The sequence below is a fragment of the Drosophila serrata genome, unplaced genomic scaffold (genome assembly GCF_035046125.1).
Source record: "Drosophila serrata isolate PLE 108 unplaced genomic scaffold, ASM3504612v1 contig_208, whole genome shotgun sequence".
NCBI classification, from domain to species: Eukaryota; Metazoa; Arthropoda; class Insecta; order Diptera; family Drosophilidae; genus Drosophila; species Drosophila serrata.
Genome location: NW_028257106.1, coordinates 675,324 through 702,736, shown reverse-complemented (window position 1 = coordinate 702,736; position 27,413 = coordinate 675,324). Strand labels below are relative to the sequence as shown.

Here is a 27,413-nt window from a genome sequence, read left to right as displayed (position 1 = left end):
GGACTTTGCTCTTAGTCAAAAGGAAATCATATTGACGACAACTAGAGTCGAATTTTGAATTGCTGAGAAGCAAATAGAATGAATTAAATGTTAAAATGAATTTGATTATGAGAATAAGAATTGAAATTTGTTTATAATGTTGTGAAGAATGTAAAACAATGAAAGATTATGAAATAAGAAAAAAAATGTTAAGCGTTAGGTAATATATCGAGTAAATAAATGGTATTTGAAATTGAGGTGTAACGCACGCTTCAAATTAACCATTTCTTGATTGTAGCGGACAGTATTAACCGTTTCACCTGAATTCAGAAGCTCATAGTACACCACACCCTTCTGGTCCCACCCTTCTTTCCAAAGCGATTTGGTTTTGCGGTGGATGTTGATGCTTGACCTGGGTCAACCCAGGATTTTTTACGTTTGGGGTTCTCAAAATAAATATTTTTCTCATCCCCAGTCACGATCTGATGCAAAAAACTTTTATGTTGGTGCCGAGATAACAAAATTTCGCACACGTGCCGCAAATGCTCTTTATCTGGCTCGTAACTTGACATTTTTACAACACTAAAAAACCAAGACGCTAATACGGAACTGTGCAAGTATTTATGTCGATTCAAAGTGCATTGACATAACAACAAAACGGCGTAAGATAGAAGAGTGTAAACCAATGGGTGCATTCAGCGCCATCTCCAGAAAAAATTAAGAATTATTAACCGCCAGACCTGGTATATTTAAAGTCTATCTTATAGCCCGTTTCATTTTTTAAAAAAACCTGGTCCCCTATTTTTAATTCAAAGTCAAAGCTATTTTTGTAGTATCTGTCTTTTTGTTTTTGCTTATTAGTTTCTAGCATTATTCTGGCTCTTGTATATGCTTGTTCTTATCTAAACTTAGATTCCTTAGCATAATCTTCTATATTATATAATGATTCTATTCCATCTATGCCATATATCTATCGTGATGTATGTATGTAACGGAATCTTTCAACACTATGTTCAAGGGTTTACAAATTTCTGATAAGCTTGAAACTTTGCATACTTTTCAAGGACCGATGACAATGCAATAATTTGATAAAAATTTTTCATTATCCTGATTAGGATCGTCAGGATTGATAAATTCTTTTAGAGATCCTCCGTAAAGAAGTAAGGGAGACAGAGCTAGTGCGCGATCTGCGCATTCCTGTTTGCTGCTGGAAAAGCTTATGTAGCACTTAGTCGTTAAAGAACCTTAGACCTTATTCGCATTGAAGAACTTGATTTCTCAAAGTTAACAGGAAAGACACCATGCAACAAAGAGGCCTTAAATGAAATATTGAGATTACGAAATAGTTCGTAAGATATTTCATAATTACATGTCCGCAAAAATTGATTATTGATAAATCGAACTACAAAACGAAAAATAACTGAGCTTAGAAAATTAAAAAAAACCCTTGTTTATAGGTACCCACACAAAAAAAATATAAAATAAATAATAGTTAAAAAAAAAACTACAAAAACACTCTTTTATAAATAACCGAACTAAAAAGAAGAAAACCATTTAAAATTTCAAAGAAAATGATTAAATTTAGAGCAATAGTATATAATTATAAACAAGATCGCAGTTTCACTCCGAGCTTCATAGAGTAAAGACGTGCGATTAACCTACGCTCCAAGCGAAAGCTTATCAGCTTGATCTATAAATAGATCACCCGATTTAAAACTAATTCGTACACAATTACAAATAAAACAAAAAACACAAAGAACAAGTGATCTTACTTACACGTTGTTGGGCCCGAGCCCAAAAACACCGCAATGTCTCGACCGACCGTCCGTTGACAATGATATACTTGATAACAAGTGAACCAAAATATATTATTATTATTAAAACTATATACAAGCACAGAAACTACTTAAATTAGAGTCCTTCCACAACTTCCCGGTCCAAGCTTAAGAACACAAATCTCTGAACTCCTCCAAAGGCATTATTTACTCCAATGATCTACGGAATATCGACGAAAAAGAAATCCTGGAAGAACTAAGACCCCAAAATGTTATCGACGTCCATAAAATACTAAAAAAAAAAACAACAACGATCCAAATAAAACGACAGAAACAGGCCTAATTGTACTAACTTTTACAACAATTACCCTACCCGACAAATTGTGGTTAGGATATGAAGTAGTCAATCTACGACCATACATTCCACCCCCAATGAGATTCTTCAACTGCCTTAGGTTCGGACACCCCTCCGCTTACTGTAAAAGCCCAAAAACATGCGCCAATTGCTCAAAAAAAAAATACACACAACAAACAACGAACCATGCACCAATACCCAAACTTGTATTAACTTCAAAAACGAAGATGAGAATATCAATCACCACAACGCAATGGCCAAATCATGCCCGCCTTTATTAAACAAAAAGAACTAACTGCTATCAAAACAACCCAAAAAGTGGACCACAAGACAGCCCGCTTCATATACAACACACGCCATACACACCCACAAATATCCTACGCCCAAAAAGCATTCATTCCAACAAAAAAAACACCAGCTATAGAAACAAAAATCAACACAAATACTACCTCAAAAACAAACTCATCAACACCAAATACTATGGCCAGACAAGTTATCACCTATGAAGACTCCTATGAAGAACCCATGGACACGAATGCATCACCATCCTTATACTCCTCAAGGTCTGAAATTCCCGACGAACTAAAACTTGAAATATTCTCAGCTACATCAAATAAGTTAAGCACTACATTAAAATCAAAAGAAAAAAACAACCAAAAACGTAAAACTGATAAGAAAATTAAAAGCAAGATATCTGGAGATAAGTATACAATAAGTACGGATAAAGATTTAGAATTATAAAACTATACAAATATATTATAGTAAACAAAATTATTTTAGTTCTAGTTAGCCTTAACCTATATTCTTATTCTTAAAATGCTAAAAATATTACAATTAAATGTAAATGGATACCACAATAATTATAACCACCTACAAATACTCTTAAAAAAACACAACGCTAAAATAATATTCATTCAAGATACACACCTCCACTCTACAAACAATATTCCCATCCCAATAAACTTAACTCTCTATCACATAAATAACTCGAACAATCCCTATGGCGGAGTAGCCCTCCTGCTTTACAACTCCTTACAACAACAGACCCAAATCCACAATATAAGCTTTGACTCAATCGCCTAAAATCAAATTCACAATAATTTCCAGTTATATACCTCCTTACAAACCATTCACTCTACAAGAATTTCAAGACACTTATAATTATATCAACACCCCTTTCTAATAACTGGCGACCACACCTTTACGCATATTGACCTATCTCTAGCTTCCCCTGAACTATACCAACACGCTGAATGGACAATTGACAACCATATCTCAGGTAGAGACCACTTCCCGATCTCAATTCAACTTTTTGAAAATTAATCAACTGACTCCTCAGTCTTTAAACCTAAGTTCAACATTGATAAAGCCAACTGGCCTCTCAATCAAAAATATAGTAAACAATTTTCCGAAGACAGACCACTCAGCCAACAAAAAAACCATGAAACTGCCCACCTTTTTGCCATCATAAGGCATAGCGCTCATTTATCCATATCACAATATCACCCAAACTCATCCAAACAGGTCCCCTGGTGGGACACCGATCTAAAAAAACAATAAAAAAAAAAAAAAAAAAATGCCTGGCAAAACATGTGTCGCAATATAAATACAACCAATATAATAACTTACGAAAAAGCAAACGCAATACTCAAACGAGAAATAAAGCAAAAAACAAAAAACGCAAAGCCCTGCACGAATTTACATCAGACTTAAATCCACAAACTCCAATTCCAACAATATGGAAAAAAAATCAATAGATTCTGTGGCCTCAAAACGAACACCCAGATCCACTGTCTCATTAACCCAAGTAATACATCTGATACCCATACAAACAAATATGACATCTTCAAAGCACTATGTGAATTCTGGTCAAAGGCATCACTTAATAATAACTTCCACCCAACTTTTAGATCACACAAAAAAAAAACACAAACTACAATTTCACCCACAGTACATCCTCTCTAACCCAACCCTTAGAATCCGATATTTCTATTATTGAATTGAAAAGCGCCATAAACCAACTTAAAGGCAAAACACCAGGTAGGGACCGCATCAGTTACCCAATGATTAAAAATCTACCAGATTCGGTATTGCAAAGGCTACTTAAACTCTACAACAATATCCTCAACGCACACATTCCACAGCAATTTAAAGTAAGTAACATTATACCAATATTAAAACCGGATTCAAACAAAACAGAAATACTTTCATATCGTCCTATATCCTTAAATATCAAAAATCATGGATAAAATAATATCTAAAAGACTATGGTGGCTAGTTAACAACAGCCAGCTACTCGATAGTCGTCAAATGTCAGACTCTCTAGCAACGCTAGATTATCTGACTACCACCACCCTATCCAGAAAAAATCACCTTTCAAAAATGTTCACTAGATTTCTTAAAAGCATTTGACAAAATTCCAATTCACACAATCATAGATGAACTCGTTGACTGGAAATTAGGACCAAAATGATAAAATATATAATAATCTTTCTAACTAACTGAAAAATCTGTGTTCAAATTCAAAACATACCATCTCAACCCTTACCACTTGAAAATGAAATCCAACAAGGATCACCATTATCCGTAATCCTTTTCGCAATTGCCTATAACAAAGTAAATAGAATCATAGGTCTTCACAAATCTTTCGAATTTACAGCATACGCAGATGACTACACAATTATAAAAAGACACAACAGAAGAGATATGTCAGTAAATATAAACCCACTGCTCGAAGACATTCAAGAATGGTGCAATTACTCTGGAGCCAGCCTTTCCATCCCTAAATCCAAATATTTACATGTCTGTCGCAAAAAGAAATGAAACTTCAAAATACTTAGCACTTTCAATTTAAACAAGAAAGAAAGCTAACTTCGGCACGCCGAAGTTTATATACCCTTGCAGATAGAACTTCTATGAATAGAAATCCATACAATATAAATTATATATATTTGTGTTAAAAAACACAAGAAGTAATACCTGCCTTCATTTCATTCACCTATACATATTATATTTGCAGTTTTACATACACAGATTTGCATTTTTCCTCTACATCAAACGATCGTTTGTATGGCACCTATAAGATATGGTCGTCCGATTTTCATGAAATTTGACACAAAATTTAAGACTAATATAAAATAGCTATACCTTAAATTTGATGAAAATCAGCTGAAAACTGAAAAAGTTATAAATTTAATTGTATTAATTTCTCGATCGTTCCTATGGGAGCTATATGATATAGTAGTCCGATTTTCATAAAATTTTTGCACAAAATTGAAGAGTATAGTAAAATGGCTATATCTTAAATTTGATCCAATTCTATTGAAAACTGAAAAAGTTAAGAATTTTTTTGTAAAAATTTTCCGATCATTCCTATGGCAGCTATATGATATAATCGTCCGATCCGGCCTGTTCCGACATATATACGAGTGAGAGTATATAGAAGGCTAACTACAAAGTTTCATTCAGATAGCTTCAAAACTGAGAGACAGACAGACGGACAGACGGACATGGCTAGATCGACTCGGCTGTTGATCCTGATCAAGAATATATATACTTTATATAGTCGGAGGTGCCTCCTTCACTGCGTTGCAAACTTCTGACTGAAATTATAATACCCTGCAAGGGTATAAAAACCATTATTGTCACAAATCTCATAGTACGTATATATGTATGTATATCCATCAATGTTACATAACATATATTACATATCATAAAATAGATTTTAAGCAGAAGGCCGTTGTAGCTATTGCTACAATGCTACATATACAATGCTATCATATAGCTTCCATAGGAATGATCGGAAAATTTTTACAAAAAAAATTATAACATTTTCAGTTTTCAACAGAATTTAATCTAATTTGAGATATAGCCATTTCATATTATTCTACAATTTTGTGTACATTTTTATGAAAATTTGAGTACTATATCGTATAGCTCCCATAGGAACGATCGATAAATTAAAACAATTAAAAATGGTAACTTTTTCAGTTTTCAATTAAATTAATACCATTAAAAATTAGAAAAACAAGATGTTTCCAGTTTTGTGTAAAGCGATTGAGAAATTAATACAATTAAAAATTAAAACTTTTTCAGTTTTTATCAGCTTTTTATCAAACTTAAGCTATAGCCATTACATATTATTCTACAATTTTGTGTAAAATTTTATGAAAATCGGACTATTATATCATATAGATCCCATAGGAACGATCGAGAAATTAATACAATTTAAAATTATAACTTTCTCAGTTTTCAACAGATTTTTGTCAAACTCCATTTCATCCATTTCATATTATTTTACAATTGTGTGTAAAATGAAAATCGGACTACTATATTATATATCTTCCATAGGAACGATACAATTACAAATTATAAATTTTTCAGTTTTTAACAGAATTTGATCAACTTCGGGATGTATCCATTTCATATTACTCTACAATTTTGTGTACAATTTTAAGAAAATCGGACTACTATATCTTATATCTCCCATAGGAAGGATCGAGAAAATAATACAAGTAAAAATTATAACTTTTTCAGTTTTCAACAGATTTTTATCAAATTTGAAATATAGACACTTTATATTAGTCTTAAATTTTGTGTCAACTTTAATGATTATATCATATATGTACATATATGTTAGGTATATATCATGACGATTATATCATATGTAGGTGCCATACAAACGATCGCTAGATGTAGAGGAAAAAAGCAAATCTGTGAATGTAAAACTGTTAATATAATATGTATAGGTGAATGAAATGAAAGCAGGTATTACTTCAATGTTTTGAAACATAAATATATATAATTTATATTGAATGGATTCCTAGTCAGTGAAGCTCTAAATGCAACGGTATATAAACTTCGGCGTGTCGAAGTTAGGCATCACACATCAATCAGTTCCGCTACCAAGAAGCGAGTTCTTTTTATTCCACCTTTACGGCTTCAACCAATAGGCATTCCCGGCTAATTAAAAATTAAAAGTTATTTTGCTTTCGGGTTGCGCGACAGTTACCAACACAACTAAAATCCGAACTCCCTCCGTGCTTCATTATTTTTGCACTTAGCCACAGCCGGCGAGTTGTTGTTGTGTTGGCCGTTTAATTCTTGGGTCCCTCAAGCATGCACTGCTTTGCCGACGGCATCACCCAGCAAGCAGTTCCGCAACAAAAAAAAATTTAAATTCCACACGGTTTCAAACCAGAAGCATTCGCGACTAATTAAAAATTAAAAAAAGAACAAAACAAAAAAAATTAATTTTGTTTTCGGGTTGCGAGGCGGTTACCAATACAAAAGAGAAAAAATCCGAACTCCCTCCCACACGATCGGCTACTACAACGGCAGGTGTTTAATTATTTTTACACTAGTCGTCACCGCCGGCGAGTTGTTGTTGTTTTGGGGTCCCTCACAGGGGCACTGCTTTGCCGACGGCATCACCCAGCAAGCAGTTCCGCTACAAAATAAAATCGAGTTTTTTTTCTAAATTCCACACGGTTTCAAATCAGAGACATTCGCGGCTAATTAAAAATTCAAAAAAAATTCTTTTTGTGTTTGGGTTGCGAGACAATTCCCAATACCACTCGAATCCGAACTCGCACCCCCACGATCTGCGACTGCGGCGGTTGTTGTCAGTTCAGTCGGCTTCCTCGATCCGAGCGTCAAGCCTTGTGGCCGAGGTTCATCGATTGTTTTTTCTTTTCTCCACTTTATCCGTTTTGGGCGACCCAGACTGCGCGTTAGTGTGACCGTCCTCTCGTCCTACAGTCGACAAGTCCTGATCTACAGCATTCTATTCCGAGAATGCCCACGGGAGACGACAAAAAACCGCGTCCGATTCCATCCATCCGTTTGGACAGATCCCAATTCTCTGTGGGAACAATCCATCCACAACAAAGCCGAGATCCCAACCTGGAAGGAGTTGGATGCTTTCTTGACCGAGCGTCATCGCACTCTGGAGGCCATCGACGATGTCATATCGGCACCCACGAGCGCTCCGGTTCGCAGGCTCAACTCGTACGAGACCCGAGTGGCTCCAGCCTCCAAGGTGTGTGATCTCTGTTCCCGAGATGGACGTGAGTGGGCGCTCCGAATACATTAAGAGAAAGCAGCTTTGCCTGAACTGTTTTGCACGAGGGCATCAGCAGCGGGACTGCCCCAGTGCTCACAGCTGATCCACCTGCCACAGCCGTCATCACACGCTCCTGCATCGCGGTAATCCGTTTGCAACCGGTCCAAATCCGTTGGCGTCGACCAGGCCCCGGTCCGGGCCTACTACCAGAGGGACGGGAGCTACAGACGAGCACTCAGATTTACAGGTGTGCTTCGCTTCCGGCTCAGGAGCCGTCCTGTTGGGCACCGCCCTCATCACTGTGTGCCATTTGGGGTGCAGTTTCCAAGCGCGAGCCTTAATAGACTCGGGGTCCGAGGCGACCTTCATTACGGAGCGGCTGTTCAACCTGGTTAAGCTTCCCTTCAAGACGATCCAAGCCCAAGTTTCCGGCCTTAATCAGTCTGTGTCCGCTCAGTCCACCAAAATGTGCCATTTTTCTATTCAGTCGCCAGTCAGACCCGGGTTACAACTTGAAGCCGCAGCTTACGTTCTCCCGCAGCTGTCCGGCAACTTGCCCTCGTACCCGATTCCGCGGGCTCTTCTCAAGGGGCTTCCCGACGTCCCCCTGGCAGATCCCAAGTTCTTCGAGAGCTCCCAAATCGACGTCTTAATAGGAGCTGACATTCTTCCGTCAGTCCTCCTCGGCAACTTCAAGGCTAACATCTGCGGGTCGCTTCTCGGCCAGGAGACCATTTTTGGATGGGTGTTGACAGGGCCCTTGTCTCCGGCCACTCCCCGCAGTCTGTCTGCCTTTTCCACACGAGTGTCCTGTGCCCCGGCCGACTCGCTGGATAAGCTCCTGACCAAATTCTGGGAGGTGGAGGAAGTGTCAACACGAATGGGCCCAAAATCGGATGAAGTCTGCGAACTCAATTTTGTCCGGACTATTCAGAGGGACGGTTGTGGCAGGTATATCGTGTCGCTTCCCTTGCGTGACCCTGAGCACCATGGTTCTGAATTAGCGTCTTCACGATCCTTTGCTCTTGCCCAATTCCTGCGTAATGAGCAGCGCCTGAAAAGGGACCCGCCCCTAAAAGTCAGGTATGACGCGGTGATTCGGGAGTACCTTGACTTGGGGCACATGATCGAGGTTTCTCCGACTAGCCACTCCGCAACTTACTACCTTCCGCACCACGCGGTTCTCAAACCCGAAAGTACGACCACCAAGGTGCGGGTGGTCTTTATCGCATCAAGCCCTTCCGCAAACGGGATTAGCCTGAATGATATCCTTTATGCAGGCCCAGTCTTACAGTCCGACCTAACCATTCAAATCCTAAAGTGGCGGTATTTTAAGTTTGTTTTTAATGCTGACATCGAGAAAATGTATCGCCAAATTTGGGTAGATCCGAAATATACTCCTCTCCAACGTATCCTCTTTCGTAATTCCGATGGGGACATCCGGGACTATGAGTTAAGGACTGTCACCTTTGGAGTCAATTGCGCCCCCTTTCTAGCGATCCGTGTCCTGCAGCAGCTCCCCGACGACGAAGCCTCGAGGTTCCCGCGGGCCAGTCAAATTATCCGGCGTTTTATGTATGTCGACGACATTCTTGCGGGAGCCGACTCCCAAGCCGAGGCGAAGCTTGCAATCCGCGAGCTGCAGGAGGCCCTGGGTTCGGCAGGGTTCCCACTTCGAAAATGGACCTCCAATAGCAAGACGATACTGGCGGGCATTAAGAGCGACCATCTCCTCCGAGCTGAATTCCTGGAAATAGACGCAGAGAGCACGGCCAAGACTCTGGGGGTGCGATGGAAGGCGACAACGGACGAGTTTTTTTTCATTCCGCCAGAATTGACCTCAGAATCGGTATTCACGAAGCGCCAGGTCCTGTCCCAGATTTCCAAATTGTTCGATCCAGCAGGCTGGCTCGCCCCCTTTATTGTCCGGGCAAAGATGTTCAGGCAGGACCTCTGGCTCCAGGATTTAGGGTGGGACGACGTCCTTCCCCAAGATTTCTCTCAACGATGGGTTGACTTCCTAGAGAATTACTCCGCGCTCGACCAAGTCCGCATTCCTCGATGGGTCGCGTTCCGCCCTCATTTAAAAATTGAGCACCACGGGTTCTGCGACGCTAGGCAGAAGGCATATGGCGCCGACATCTACGTCCGCGTGGAGGTCGAGTCCACAGTAATGACGAGCCTGCTAACGGCGAGGACACGAGTGTCCCCAGTGAAAACGGTGTCACTCCCTCGGTTGGAGTTGTGTGGAGCTCTGCTGCTATCCGAAATGTCCAGTGCCGTGCTCCCTGAAATGCCAGCGTTCACCCTACACTGTTGGACAGACTCGACGATTGTCCTCGCCTGGTTGCGCAGACCGGCGTGTCACTGGACGACATTTGTAGCTAATCGGGTGACCAAGATTACCCAGCTGACCGAGGTGGACAAATGGGCACATGTCCGCTCCGAGCAAAACCCAGCGGATCTCGCCAGCCGGGGGGCAACGCTTCAAGACCTCGCAAACAGTCAGCTGTGGTGGCATGGGCCCCCCTGGTTGACGAAGCCGCGTTGCGAGTGGCCGAGTCAAAGCACCGACTCCCCCGTGACTGAACTCGAGACGCGGGCAATCAAGGCCCACGTCGCGATGACCCCCCCGGAAGACATCCTGGAGCGTTTCTCCACCCTCGACAAGGCCTTGCGGGTCCTGGCTTATGTCTATCGCTTCATCCAGCGCACTCGGAAGATCAAGCTTCCGGCTGAGGATCCCCTGACGGCTACCGAGATTGCCTCGGCCGAACGACTACTGGTGGCGGCTGCGCAACGCAGCGCGTTCACCCCTGAGATCAGCTGCTTAAGCCACGATCGACCACTACCGGCATCCAGTCCCATTCAAAACCCGTTTATTGACGCACAGGGGCTCATGAGAGCCTGCGGCCGGGTCACGACCTCCGATCTTCTCCAATATGACGAGCGGCATCCGCTAATCCTTCCGTACAATTGCCGTTTGTCCCGACTACTTGTCCACTTTACGCATCGCATAACACTGCACGGCGGTAATCAGCTAATGATCCGTCTGATCCGCTCCAAATTTTGGATTCCGAGGGTAAGGAATCTGGTGAAGTTCGTCATCCGTTCGTGTAAGGTGTGGGTCATTCACCAGAAGAAGGTGCAGACGCAACTCATGGGAGAACTGCCCAAGGAACGGACGTCGTTCTCGTGCCCCTTCACCTACACCGGTATGGACTACGCCGGCCCCTTCGACATTAAAAACTACACGGGCCGGGCCTGTCTCATTACAAAGGGATATGTTTTGGTATTCGTGTGCTTCTCAACTAAGGCCATCCATTTAGAGCCTACCTCGGACCTTACGACGGGGAAATTCCTCGCCGCCTTCGCTCGGTTCGTGTCCCGAAGAGGATGCCCCCGTCAAGTGCAGTCGGACAACGGGAAGACCTTTGTAGGGGCTGCGAAGCTACTCTCCCGTGATTTTCTTCAAGGCTTAAAGGGGGCTGTAACGAGTGCCTATAGCCATCAACAACTTATCTGGCATTTCATTCCCCCGGGAGCCCCCCACATGGGAGGCCTTTGGGAAGCAGGTGTCAAAAGCTTCAAGACCCTCTTTTACAAGTCGACGGCAACAAGGAAATACACCTTTGAAGAGCTGTCCACCCTCTTGGCTAAGATATGCCTGAATTCGCGCCCGATTGCGCCCATGTCCGAAGACCCCGCCGACCTCTTGGCTCTTACTCCGGGCCACTTTCTGGTTGGGGGCCCCTCCTAACTGTGGTTGAACCCGAGATAAAGGGGGATACCACATCCATTATTAATCGGTGGCAACACCTAAAGGCCCTCCAACAGCAGTTTCGTCAGCGGTGGAAGGAGGAGTATCTCAAGGAACTCCATAAGCGAAACAAGTGGCGGGCCCTTTCAAGAGACCTCCGTGTAGGAGATATGGTGGTGGTCAAGGATGACAACCTCCCGTCCAACGAATGGCGGTTGGGAAGAATCGACGCGGTGTTTCCGGGTTCCGATGGTCATGTTCGTGTGGCCGACATTCGTACTGCGCGGGTGCTCATCAAACGCCCTTTAGCAAAGGTGGTTCTCCTGCCGACGGATGCGTCCTCTGGCCCACAATAGTCAATCGCCAATAACCGACGTCATGTGTTGTCTCGTAGCTCTAATCCGTAGTTCTTGTTCGTTGTCCACACCCAGTACTGATTCCTTTCTTCTTTATCATCATAGTCCAGCAGTCTACTCAGCACGATGCCCCCACGCCCACGCAACGCTATCGCACTGGAGCGCAGACGTACTCGAGGTACCGTGTCCTACCGATGCCGAGTCTGCAGGGGGATCCACCCATTGCGTAAATGTCGCCGCTTTCTGCGCCTGAATGCCGAGAAGCGGCTACGGGCAGTACTCGCCAATCGGTACTGCCCGAGGTGTCTGGCCCACGAGCATTCGGACGGAGCGTGTCGGCGGGGGGACCGGTGCAAAACATGCGGCCAGGAGCACCACACGCTGTTGCACCTGAGCGAGCAGCCGATGACTCCGCACCAACCGCGTCAGGAGGCGCGTCGGTCGCGAAATGCCCCTGCCCCGTCTCGGAGCTCTCCCACTGCGTCCCGGCCGCCGTCCGCCGCTCCACGGAGTTCGTCCACCGCGCTCCTGCCCTCGTCCGTCGAGCAAAGGCAATCATCCGCCATTGGCCAGGGGCCCACGCGGAGCGTAGCCACGGCCCCGACGCTGTCGTCGCTTCTGCAGCGGCACTGCGTCAACGTGCTCCCGACCGCCTTGGTCCGGATTGACTCCGGGACCCGGATCTTCAATACGGCCGCGCTGATAGATCCGTGCACACCTACAAGCTGCATCGACGCGTCGCTGGCGGCGAGTTTCCTCTTGCCTACGACGCGCGTTGGCGGTGACCAAATCTGTTCGGCCACCATTGGTTCGAGAATCGATAGCCATATCCGGATGGACGTGATGTTTAAGATTGAGCCTCACGTTCGCATTCGCACTCCAATCCGGGAAGTGGGCGAATCGGTGCGGACCCACTTCCGGGACATCACATTGGCGGACGAGTGGTTTTACTTACCGGCTACGATCTCTGTGGTCCTCGGCGCGGACATGTATCCGCGAGTTATGCAGCCAGGGTTCGTTAAAATCCAGGACGGACTGCCAGTGGCCCAAAGCACCGTTTTTGGATGGGTCGTCTCCGGAGCCTACCACCAACCATAGCCGCAACGACCCGTTGCAACCCGAGCGATTGCAAGGGGGGGCAGGATGTTTAGATGAGGCCCACTGTGCCGCCTCTGCTCGCGGAGCTTTCCGAGCGCGCGCCTCCCTTGCTCTCGCGCTCCGACTCTCGGGTCTAAAGTGCCGACCATCGGCGATCTCCCGCGCTCGTATTGGGAGAGCAAAGCGGCCGAGAGCTCGGTTTAGTTTTAAGCTAGTAATTAGTCTTATGTATGCAGCGAAATAAAGCTGACGAAATTTTGAATTGCCCACGACGCCCCCGCCTTACTTACTTTCGCTTGCGACGTGGGAATTTTTCCTTGGACTACATTTCTCCAGGATCTTGCGGCAGGACGCCCCCTACACATATATAATTAATTGTACCAAGGTTTATTTACCAGTACATTTTTCACATGCAAAGGAGTAATATCCATTTCACTTAATAACTACATATCATTAGCAAATTTAATACAATGAACAAGAATATTTTAAATCAATTAACAAAAAGTCGAAATACTCTAAAAAAAAATTCTCTGAATTATAACAACACCAAAACCGAAATATTATGGAACTTGAAGAAACATTTAAACCTATAACAGAACCATTGCATGAACTTGTTAATGATAACAAAAAATTATATCACATTTTACCCAAGACTCATTCAAATTAAAAGAATGAAATAAAAGCTAATCAGAAAAATATAACATCAGACTTTGAAACACCACATATGAATAAGAAGAGGAAACTTTTATTTTTTGAAACAAAGAAACTTAACTCAACCCCTAAATATAATGATAATGAAGTGAAGTCATATGATTGGGGGATGAAGACCAATATTAATGATGGAGTTGATGATGATGAGGATGATCAATTCTATTCTCAAGCAGCTATAGAGGAGGAGGACTCTGACGCTCCTATTACATCACCTGTGACATCAAGTCAACTCCCTCTTCACACATCGAGTTCAATATTGGATTAAACATTGAAACATGAGGAGAGTATGAAAAATTTCAACATTACTGGCAAGAGAACGTGTATTGGATAAGACATATGGTCCTAGAAAAAATGAAAATGGTCAATTAATGCTTGGGAGTAGTTATTTAATTGTTTCAAACAATACAATTAAATTTGATGATGGACAAAACTGGCAACTTACAAATGGATTATATTCTTTAATATGTCATCATCAAATTACAATACAAATGAATTGGAAATTTATAGACAAATTTTAATAAAAACGAATGTCTATCGAAGGAACTTTCTTCCAAATGGACAGGTGAAAGGAACAAGGGCTTTGAAGTATTCAGAAATTATAAAACCACTTTCAGCTAATTCACCTATTGCCGAGTCTACCCCAAAACCTAATAAAGCTATGAAAACAGGGACTGGATTTATGAGACTGGATATGAATAAACCAAATTATGTGTATTGGGATGATTCCAACGAATTGGTAGAGCGATTACAACTATTAATGGCATCACAATCTGCAGGAAATACAAGTCACACAAATGAAATAATGTCTATAATTGAAGAATTGAGAGAGGCTCAAATAATTCATTAATAAACTATATATTATGACATTTATGAATTAATGAGGTTATAATCATCATGTCCGTTGACAAATTTGGACGCTATATACATGAAAAGCAGAGCACTAGTCAGTTAAAACGATATGAGAAATCAGAAATAGGACTCTATCTAGATACGGATGGCAACTTTAATATACAAAGAAGACGTATTAAAAATGGTGGCTTTCCAAAAGAGAATGGGGAGATAGTCATCAAGGAATATGTTGATTAGGCTATAAAAGAACTGAGTAATTCAGTAACATCATTGATTACAAAATATCAAGAAGAAATTGGACAAAGTTTTGATGGTCTTGAGGCTATTGATACTGATACGGAAGGCACTTTAATAACCATAAAAATGGTGCACATCAAAAAGAAAGTGTTGTCAATAAGGAATATGTTGACAATTCTATAAAGAGGTTAAGGGATTCAATTATTTCACATCAAAAAGAATTAATTCTAACAATACCTGATTATACAACTGCAGATATTCAAGACAGATTGGATAGAGTTGAAGTAGTTATCTCAAGCTCTACAAGACAAGCTCTACAAGTATTATATAGTAGATGGAAATCCAAACCAGCGGGACAGCTTTGATCTTTTTATCGCTAATTAGGGTCATTAATTAGATAAATTATGGTTATCTGACACCTGTCACCCCTTAAAAGGGTAGGGTAATAAAAATTAATTAGGGTCACCACTGATTGAATGTTGTGAGGACACGTGAGAAACCTGTGTGGAAGCGCTACCGCCACGAAGACGCAGTCGATACGGCTACGAGTGCGAATTCGACGGAGCGATATCGAAACGCGTTCAATCCGCGTTCAATCATCTTCCCACGATCGAATCACACGCCAAAAAGGGATGGAGGGTGAAAAGGTCACATGGCACCTATTCACTCACACCACTTTAAGTAGTCTGTGCACACCTGCGATCACACAAGGCATTGAAGAGGGAGGGATGAAAAGGACACAGTCAGCCGAGATTTTCATTGATGATAAAAAGGATCACTTGTGTGTGCCCGAAAGGAGACGCTCACCAACAAAAAAGGGAGAGATCAACTTTTGAACCAGTTTCCAATCAAAACACTATCAATGAAGTGAAGAGGCATTAACCCCATTTCACCACTTTACTTATATAAGAAGTCATCTAATTGATTCATTTATACCATCCCACTAATTCCCCACTTGCATTTTCCTAATTTGATTGCAACCTCCATCGCCATTAATGAAAACTCAAGTCTTCAACTTTGAAAAGACTACATTGACATAAGGGTGGAGTGGTGTGGGAAAAGGTTCACTCATTAATCCATTTCGCTGATAAAAATGTCTGACCCAAAATACTGACCCAAAATGAGGAGACACATACCCGAAATATGATCCCTTTTACTTTAGCCCACTTCAAATCTTGGAAAATTATGATCACAATTTAGTTGTCCACTTGACCGTATCTCTAAAAGGGATCGCCCATATACCTACCACCCAAGATAAAAATATCTTTTCCATTTCCGTCTACGTTGCAAGGAAAGAACGGGTGGAAATGGCAAACTCAGGTGACTGAGGCTATAGGGTCTAAACGTTGAATCCTAGAGTCCAAGGATTCACTTTCAGTTTGAACTCCTAGCCATCACGCCGGTTTTAACATTCAATTTTTTTAATCAAAATTTTAAAAAATTAAAAAAGTGTACGTGCACATTTTTAAAAATAAAAAAAATTAAACAATTTCAACGTTTAAAAGTGTTCGTGAAACATTTATAAAAATAAAAAATTAAACAATTACAAAGTTTACAAGTGAATGTGAATCATTTATAAAACAAAACATTTAAAAAATAAACAAACAACGTAAAAAACAAATCATCGAGGACAACAACAACAACTTCACCAAAACCATCGAAAAACCAACCAGCAGCATCATCATTAATCCCTCCAACACCAACAATGCCATCAACGCCAACAACGCAATCAACTCCATCAATGGTATTTACTGCGAATACTGTCGAGATGATCTACCTGTGGGTGTGGAATGGAAACACCACATCCGTACAGAAGCCCATAAGTTTTTTGCAACCCGACCTGTGGATGGAAGTATAAAGCAGATTTTGGATGGATTCAAGAGACGAATCCTCCAACCTATGTTTATGAATGAGGGGGCTGCAGTCAGAAATCCAAATGATTTCCTTAGTGACGCAGGTGATGACCTCCCACCTTTGTTCAAAAATAAATTTTGAATTGTGTGGAGAGTAAATGCTAGTAAAAGAGCATGAGACTCGCGTGGAAACAAACTCATTTCAAAGTAAAATGACGTTAATAACATCAGCATCCAATTTAATGGCATACTTCAATTTCCATAAGGAGGAAATTGAAGCAAAAATGAGTGAGTTCCAGGAGAGGGATAGCCGATGGACTTTAACCCGCATAATCAGAGTTGAACTGAACATGTTTAAATGCGATGCAATAAAGGGATCTAGACACTTTGTACTGGCAAAAAACTTGAAAAAAGAAATGCAGTAATTAATGTTCAAAACAATTATGAATACTGTTTTAATCTTAATATGTCAAAAACAAGAAATCTGTGTTAGAAATATCGAGGGTGGTGATCAATCATATAAAAAACTCAGTTCCACGACATTCATAGTTCTTTATTACTCAATACAATAAGAGCATTGGTTGTCGGTCCGTCAAACTGTGGAAAAACAAATGTTATGCTCAGTCTTATTGAAAGTCCAAACGGACTTAAATTTGAGAATATATATGTATTCTCAAAGAGTTTATACCAACCAAAGTATGAGTATTTAGAGAAACTAATTAAACCGATAAAAGGTATGGGATATTATACATTCTCACAAAATAATGAAGCTTTACCGCCCGCTAAGGCTAAAGAAAACTCTATTATGATTTTTGATGATGTTGCTTGTGAAAAACAAAACAACATTCGTTCATATTTTTGTATGGGACGTCACAAAAATATAGATTCTTTTTACCTATGTCAAACATATACTCATATTCCAAAACATCTAATACGTGATAACGCGAATATGATTATAATGTTTAAACAAGATGATTTAAATATGCGACATATATATCGTGATCATGTAAATACTGATATGTCCTATGATTTATTTATGAAAATTTGTCAATAGTGCTGAAGCGATAAATAAGGATTCCTCATAATAAGTAAAGATAACGATATGGAAAAAGGAAGATATAGGAAGGGTTTTAATGAATTTATAATTATTTGAGAATATAAGTTTCGTTCTATAGGCTATATTTTCACAGTTCATTACTAGATTCTAAAATGAGTAGATCATTTACTCTTACATTAAATGGTAATGAACCCTTTACAAACATTACTTATTTCCCACCCATTGAACTGACGAATGGTGACTATGGGTGTGCACTCATGGACTTTCATATGTACAACTCTAAACCCAATGTTGATATAAATAATAATCTATTTCATATTGGTGATAAAGTTATTTAACTCCCCATAGGATCATATGAACTCAATGATATTTATGATTTTCTAAAAAATAAACTAAAAGATTATGATCTTGAGAAAACATTTCAAATGGAAAGTAATAATAACACACTTCAAGTTCATATTATAACTACCAAGGAACCTATTTATTTTAATAGAAACAACTCCATTGGACAATTGCTTGGTTTAAAAAAAGAAAATAATCTACCCCGACCTGAAAAAAAACATATAAGTTAACAACCTAGTTTCTAAAATCGTTGACAAAGAAGATGCAAGCTCAGTGCATATGGCGCAACCGGGTGAAGAAACCAGAAGTTCAATTTACTACCAACTCAAACTTCCGGATTTGTATTCCCACGATCGCTACCAAAAAGATGCAAGCTCAGCGCACGTGGCTTACAATATCTAGAGCATCTGCCAATGTGGAAATCAATGCATTGACCAATGGTAATTGGAAGCGGCCAATAATTACAAATTGTCATAACCGGCTAATGAGAACAAAGAACGTCAGCGGAAAAACAAAGAACATCAGCGGAAGTAATGACGGCGGCAGAGACGGTGACAGCGACAGAGCAGCAAGCAGCCTATATAAACGATTGTTAAGCTTAAGCAAATTTAGTTCTTAATCCAACTCAATATAATAAAGATTATTTTTTAATAAAAAAATAATTAATAATCTTTAACTGGCGCCCGAGCAGGGACCTGGTTATAATCCTCGAAAAGTGCAAGTTCCGCGTCTCGCGTCGATCGGTAAAAAAATCCCGACGTTCGGTATAATAACTCCGCCTAATACGCGAAGAGTGAAATCCAACAACGTGAACCGGAGGAGCGAAAAAACAGTCGCTACCCCTATTCCAAAGGACTTGTACCTGGAGGAAGACCAGGCCATTTATTATCGCCGTGATCCCTTTAGTACCCGTTCGGAGGGAACGTGATAAAAGGTATAGAGGAGGCCCCCCAGTAGACCCACACTCGAGAGGAATCGCCGCAGAGTGGGACAAAAAGGAACCCGCCAAGTCTATCGTCACGAGAGCACGCCGAGGAATGTTATTACTGTAAGAATAGTTTTAAGTACACTTGGAAAAAATAATAACACTGAAAAGAAATTAACAAAATACCAAATTAAGAATTCTCAACAAAAGTAATGATCAAAATCAAAATCTTCTACCAATAACATTGAAAAGAAATTAACACAATTAGCGATTAAGAATTCTCAACAAAAAAAATAAGAAAACGAAATTCAAATTATTTACGAATTATTTAAGATCCAACTTTTGAGTGAAAACAAAATCAAAATTATTTATTTTACGAATTATTTAAGATCCAACTTTTGAGTGAAAACAAAATCAAAATCCTTTATCAATTGTCCATATATCAAAATGACCGAACAAGACTTAGTTGACAGACTCTCAAACCTTACAGGACCTTCTTCAAGCACACGACTAAACGCACGAATTATGACAGAAAGTGAGATTGAGGAAAAAATTAAAATAGTTCTAGAGGAAAACCTCGGTAAATTAGTAAAGGAAATTTTAAATCCGAATAAAGACTTTTCTAAATATGAAGATCAGGAAATTAAGAAAGAATTTGCACACAATTTAAGTGAGTTAGATAAACTACCAGATATTGTCCGATCGCTTAGAGATTTTTCAGGAAACAAAACTGAATATTCATCATGGAAAAAAAGTGTCACTAGGGTATTAAAACTCTATGAAAATAAAATGGGTTCACCTAAATATCTTGGAATCCTTTTGGCAATTCGCAATAAGATTATTGGACAAGCAGACGCCGTATTGGAGTCATACAATACTCCTCTAGACTGGACAGCAATTTCGAAATGCCTAACGGCGCATTTTGCAGACAAACGTGACTTAAAAACTTTAGAATATCAACTCTATGCCCTTAAACAAGGTAGCAACACCATAGTTGACTTCTATCAGACAGTCTATCAACAACTCTCTCTAATTTTGAACCAAATTAGTAACTTAGATGTCTCACAAGAGACCGTGAAATCTTTGACAGTCATGTACCGAGAAAAGGCTTTGGATACATTTGTCAGAGGCCTGAATGGCAACTTGTCACAATTGTTAGCCATTAAAGAACCACATGACTTAGGGCACGCTCTTCATCTATGCAGCCTTCTTGAGAACCAAAATACTAGAAATAATCAGACACCAAAAACCCCTTATTTTGGAAATTTACCAATATTACCCCCTAAACCTCCACAACCTTACCGTATAGTACCTACAAAGCAAAGCTTTCATCCACACCTATACCATTATCCGAATCAGTCGCCAATAACATCCACAATTGGAAAACCTCCTCTTGCTCAGGTTAATCAACCCAAACCGTACAATCAGACTTTCGTAAAACAAGTAGCACCTTATGGCACACCAAACATTCCCCCACGGCCACAACCAAAGCCAGTACCTATGGATGTTGATCAATCAATTCGTTCGCGCCATATTAATTACATGAACCAACCGAGAAACAATAGTTATGCAGGGAAAAGACCACTCAGTTCAGCTAATGTTCAAAATGTTAACAAAATACCAAGGCAATTCCATATTTACACAGACTCAGATAATGCAACACAACAAGATACAGAAGAGGAATCATTTCTCTCAGAACAAGAATATAGCCAGTTAACAGAAGAAAATAACGTAAATGACCTACAAGAGGAATACACATGGCAAGCCGATGCCGATCAACAAGAATATATAGACAGTTCAGAGCTACATTTTTTAGAGTAAATCGTTCCTCGCTACCCTACTTTAAGGTAACCATGGGGAACGGGAAAATACTAAAATTTCTAATTGACACCGGTTCAAACCAAAATTATATCCAAAACCAATTAGTACCAAAACCCAAACCTAATGAAAAAGTTTTCTCCGTCAATTCAGTCGGAGGAAATACCAAAATAACGCACCATGCTATGCTTAAACTCTCTAACCTTTCCGATGCACCGATGAAATTCTTTTTATTAAATACTTTAAAAACTTTTCACGGTATTCTAGGCAACGACACATTGAAAAGTCTAGGGGCAATAATAGACGTCAAAAACGACGCGTTAGTTCTCGAAAATAAAAATAAGATTAAAATTCATCAATTAATTACACAGGCAGTTAATACAATCGGACCACAAATTAGTCATATGACCGAATCACAAAAATTAATTATAAATCGTCTCGTTAAAAGTCACAAAAATCTCTTTGCTGACCCCGATACAAAACTTCCATACACAACCAAAGTAGTAGGTGAAATTAGAACTTCGTCAGACTCCCCAGTATACGGAAAACACTACCCATACCCAACATCGTTAAGACAAGAAGTTGAAAAGCAAATAAACGAGATGCTTAAAGACGGCATTATAAGACCCTCAAGATCACCATATAACGCACCAGTTTGGGTAGTTCCGAAAAAGTCCGGTCAGTCCGAAGAAAAGAAATACAGATTAGTAATTGACTATAGGAAACTAAATGATGTTACAATCTCAGATCGGTACCCAATTCCCGAAATTGGCGAAATTATAGCACAACTTGGAAACAACAAATATTTTTCGGTGTTAGATCTGAAGAGTGGATTTCATCAAATACCACTAAAAGATACGGATATAGAGAAAACAGCATTCGCTGTGAATGGAGGAAAATACGAATTTACAAGACTTCCATTTGGCTTAAAAAATTCCCCATCCATTTTTCAAAGAGCTTTAGACGACATATTGAGAGAACACATAGGGAAAATCTGCTACGTATACGTAGACGACATTATAGTTTTCAGCAAAGATGAGGTAGAACATGGCCGAAACCTTGAAAAAGTATTTTCAACTCTTCAAAATGCCAACATGAGAGTCCAAATAGAAAAATGCCATTTTTTTAAAAATGAAGTAGACTTTTTGGGGTACACGATATCAGAGAATGGTGTTAAAACCAATATAGACAAAATAAAAGCAATTACGAAATTCCCAGTACCAAAAACTTTAAAGGACCTACGTTCCTTTTTGGGCATGACAGGGTATTACAGGCGTTTCATCAAAGACTACGCAAAAATAGCAAAGCCTTTAACCATTCTCCTAAGAGGCGAAGAAGGCCGTATATCTAAAACTAAGTCAAGCAAAACCGCTATAAACTTGAACAAAGAAGCTATTTTGGCATTCGAGAAACTTAAAAACACTCTCGTCTCCAGGGATGTGACTCTTGCATATCCAGATTTCGGAAAAGAATTCCAACTGACTACAGACGCCTCCAGCTATGCAATAGGTGCAGTGCTAGAACAAAATCATAGACCAATAACATTTATTTCACGTACTCTATCGAAAACTGAGGAAAATTATGCTACAAACGAAAGAGAGATGCTCGCAATCGTTTGGGCTCTCCAAAGTCTAAGACATTATCTTTATGGATATTCAAAGGTAGTAATATACACCGATCATCAGCCCTTGAGTTTTTCAAATAGCGTAAATAACCATAACGCAAAGCTAAAGCGCTGGAGAGATCTCATTGGTGAATATAACCACGAGATCAGGTACAAGCCCGGAGTTGCTAATGTAGTAGCAGATGCATTGTCCCGAGCCCCCCCAGAAATTAATTCAATAAGTTCATCGGAAACAATCCATAGTGACGAAAGCTCATCACACAATCTCATATTTTCAGTAGAAGCACCCATTAACGTATTCAAAAACCAACTCTATTTAATGACCACAGATACAGACTCTTATAATTTTGAAATTCCATTTCCAACATATCACAGACATATCATAAAACAGAAGTCCTACACGGAAGAAAAACTCATTGCAATCTTGACAAACAGACTTGACCCTAAACTCATAAACGGAATTTTCACATCTGAAGAAGTTATGGGTAAAATACAAAATATTTACCCTACATATTTTAAATCATATAAAATAAGATTTACACAAAATGAAGTAGAAGACGTAAGTTCAGAATTACAGCAAAATGAAATTATCACTTTAGAACATAAAAGAGCACATAGAGATGCAAAAGAAAACAAAACGCAAATTTTGAAGAACTATTTTTTTCCGCAGGCCCAAAAGAAAATTCAAGCTATAGTTCAGCTCTGCCAAACTTGTAAAGAATCAAAGTACGACAGACACCCCCCAAAAGGAGAAATCCAACCAACCCCCATCCCAAATTACCCAGGAGAAATTATTCACGTAGATATTTACATTACAGGAAAACAAAGTGTATTAACAGGTATCGACAAATTCTCAAAATATGCACAAGTAAAAATTTTAGAGTCAAGAGCATCAGAAGACATAAAAAATCCACTAAGAGAAATGCTTATTGCTTTCGGTATGCCGAAAATAATAGTAATGGATAACGAACGAGCACTAAGCTCGGCTGCAATAAGGTTCATGCTAGAAGACCAACTTAAGATATCAGTACATACCACAGCTCCGTATTCATCGACAAGTAACGGACAAATAGAAAGATTCCATTCAACATTAACCGAAATTATGCGATGTCTCAAAAAAGACAACGAGAGTATGACATTTGCAGACTTACTTTTTAAATCAGTTCAAGAATATAATAAATCCATACACTCAGTAACGAAAGACAGACCTGTAGACATATTTTTCAGAAGCACAATTCCAAGTTCAATAAAAGACATTGAGGAAAAGAGGGAAGAAATCAAACAGAAAATAAAAACAAAGCAAGTTACAGATCTAGAATACCACAATCAAAAAAGAAAACAACCGATTCAATATTCACCAGGCGACACAGTACTCGTAAAAATAGATAAAAGACTAGGAACAAAACTTACACCCAGATACAAATCAGAGAAAGTAGCAGAAAACAAAAACACCACTATTAAAACACAAACCGGAAAAATCATTCATAAAAATAATATAAGAACATAAATTTTCAGACTATTTTTACCAACATGCTTGGGGATAACCACGGTCCTCGATTATTCCAATTCGCAAATCATCTCACTTGAAACAGGACTGGCAGCTAAACAAGACGGAACATTTAAAATCATCCACATTTTTAACTTACAGAACTACGAAGAAACACTTTCGGAATTGGACGACTCACTTCATAAAATCATATCATCTCACCCATTACACCCATATCTTTCTTACGAATTAGGACAGCTACATACTGATTTACACAGACTACAAACTAGGAAAAGACAAAAAAGGGCAATAGAAGCAATAGGTACTGCATGGAAATGGCTGGCAGGAACGCCAGATCACCACGATTACGAAATTTTAGAAAACAAGATAAATGAACAACTAGAAAACAATAATAGACAAGTAGTAATCAATAGATTAATTAATAAAAAAATCAACCAACTAACTAACGTCACTAATGCACTGCTAAAAGGTGCTCAGAGCTCAGAAGAAATTCAGAATCAGAAAGCAAATATCCTAAAATATAAAATACAATTAATAAAAGAAGAAATAACTAATATAATACTCGCAATTACATGGGCAAAATCAAACACAGTAAATTCATTTGTATTTACAACCACAGAAACCACAATAATAGAAGATATCTTCAGAAAAGAAAATAACTTATTTTTGAACATAGAAGAATTACTAGAGTTTGCTAAGGTCAAACTAGCCACAAACGGTAACGACCTCCTTTACATTATTAGTTTACCAACCATAAAAACAGACAACTGCAGAACACTTAAAATTAAAGCAATAAAGAAAGCCCAAATTATAAATGATATAAAACACGAAAATTTGTTAGAATGTAAGAAACAACTATTTGCAATAACAGAACCATGCGAATCCCATAATGATAAGACTATTTGTAACTCCGAAAAATTGTTAGATTTAAGTAACGATACTTGTGTAACTGCATTACTAAATTTAAGAGAACCCGAATGTAAGATAATTAACAATCAACACATACCAGATTTTGAGGAGATACTACCAGGCACCATACTACTGAACGATTTCAATGGACCAGTATCGCTAGATGAAAAGAAGCTAAAATTACATGGCTCTTTTATCATACAATACCGAAACTCAACGGTTACTATTGGCGAAGTGACGTACAAATCAAGAGAAATCAACATAGCCGAACCAGAACCTCCAGTTTTCCAACTTATGGGAGAAAAAACCAAACTTGAGGAAGTTCTCTCACTTCGAATGATCAAAGAGTTGAACATCAACAACACAAAAGTGATTGAGAAACTAAGAAGCAACGCAACAATATCAGCTTCTGTTAGCTATGGATCGACCATCATCCTCCTGATAGTGATAATAGTCATGGCCACAGCACTCCTACGAAAACGTAAACATACGGAAAGAACAACCGCCCCTCTTCCGGAAATGCAAGAAAAACCTACACAATCCGGACCGGTACTCTTTTACGTTGCGACCGAGGACAGTCGCGTTTAAGGAGGGAAGAGTTAACAACCTAGTTTCTAAAATCGTTGACAAAGAAGATGCAAGCTCAGTGCATATGGCGCAACCGGGTGAAGAAACCAGAAGTTCAATTTACTACCAACTCAAACTTCCGGATTTGTATTCCCACGATCGCTACCAAAAAGATGCAAGCTCAGCGCACGTGGCTTACAATATCTAGAGCATCTGCCAATGTGGAAATCAATGCATTGACCAATGGTAATTGGAAGCGGCCAATAATTACAAATTGTCATAACCGGCTAATGAGAACAAAGAACGTCAGCGGAAAAACAAAGAACATCAGCGGAAGTAATGACGGCGGCAGAGACGGTGACAGCGACAGAGCAGCAAGCAGCCTATATAAACGATTGTTAAGCTTAAGCAAATTTAGTTCTTAATCCAACTCAATATAATAAAGATTATTTTTTAATAAAAAAATAATTAATAATATTTAACTTATATATCGGATCAACCCGTTAACATTTTAAAAATAAACACAATACGCTTAGTATGTAATATTGTGAGTGGATCATATTTTGATAGTAGACAAGATCATTCATTATACGAATTCGGAATTAATGTTCCACGGGGCTATAAAATGAATATCACACCAGACAATCTCATTTACTTACCAGTCAACACTAGAGAAATAAGTACACTCTCTATACACATAACTGATCAGAACGGTGAACTTATTAATTGACGCAGTGAAAACTATTCAATTCATTTACATTTAAGACTAATATAATGATTATATATAATAAAAGAGGTGATACCTTCATCAGCACACTTTAAAACATAAAGTTATAGGATGAGGATCGAAAGTAAAAAGACACACACTTACATCTAAAAACAAGTTAATTCTTATATCATTGGGCTTTAAAGTACGAGTTAAACTAAAGTTATGGGGTTGAATGAAATATTGGCAGTACGAGAAAGAATATCACAGTTATTCACCGTATCAACAATCATTTAAACCGAATGATGAGATAAGAATTACAATTCAAAATCAAGATTAATATTTACTCCCCCATGAGAGTCTTCTAAATTTTCAATGAGGTATTACCCTAATTAAGGAAGGGGGAGCGGTAGAAACCCAAAATGTTATTGGGAGGATGAGAAATAATTGCATGGCATACTTTTTAGTTAAAATACGCTATGAAATAAATGGTGTTGAGATAGATAGAACAAGGTTTAGTGGTATTATTTCTACAATAAAAAACTTTGTTTCTTTAAATCAATTGGAAAGCAAGAGACTTTACAATTCTGGATGGAGTGGAGGATCCGATTTCAATTTAAGCCTTACTTTAACTTTTCAATACACCTTAAAAATCTACTTGGATTTGCTGAAGATTTCAAAAAACTTTTATTAAATTGTAAACATGAACTAGTACTATTGATATCAAAAAATTTAAATGATGTACTTGAGGAAGATAAAATTGAGAATGCACAGAGTCGGAAAATATCATCTCAATTTGACTAATATTACATGGAAAATTCCTCATATAACACCCTGCGATTCAACGAAAATTAAAATAAATGATACTATAAAAAGTGGACTGAAGGCGAGCAATTGCTGGAGGGACTACGGCGCCGGGCA

At 39.3% G+C, this 27,413-nt stretch overlaps 2 protein-coding genes across 2 annotated transcripts; both read left to right on the top strand.

Moving 5' to 3' along the window:
* The first annotated feature begins 2,508 nt into the window (after positions 1 to 2,508).
* On the top strand, positions 2,509 to 26,254 carry LOC147644270 (uncharacterized). Its single transcript, XM_086829464.1, has one exon. It carries the CDS (start codon positions 8,640 to 8,642, stop codon positions 11,931 to 11,933), a length of 3,294 nt encoding a protein of 1,097 aa, XP_086685590.1. The 5' UTR covers positions 2,509 to 8,639; the 3' UTR covers positions 11,934 to 26,254.
* Positions 12,416 to 26,254, top strand: LOC147644271 (uncharacterized). The gene has a single exon (XM_086829473.1). It carries the CDS (start codon positions 12,416 to 12,418, stop codon positions 13,385 to 13,387), a length of 972 nt encoding a protein of 323 aa, XP_086685599.1. The 3' UTR covers positions 13,388 to 26,254.
* Positions 26,255 to 27,413: the final 1,159 nt, after the last annotated feature.

Bases quoted from the DNA above. Each gene is read 5' to 3' on its own strand.
- LOC147644270 (XM_086829464.1), top strand. From the start codon at position 8,640: ATGTGCCATTTTTCTATTCAGTCGCCAGTCAGACCCGGGTTACAACTT.
- LOC147644271 (XM_086829473.1), top strand. From the start codon at position 12,416: ATGCCCCCACGCCCACGCAACGCTATCGCACTGGAGCGCAGACGTACT.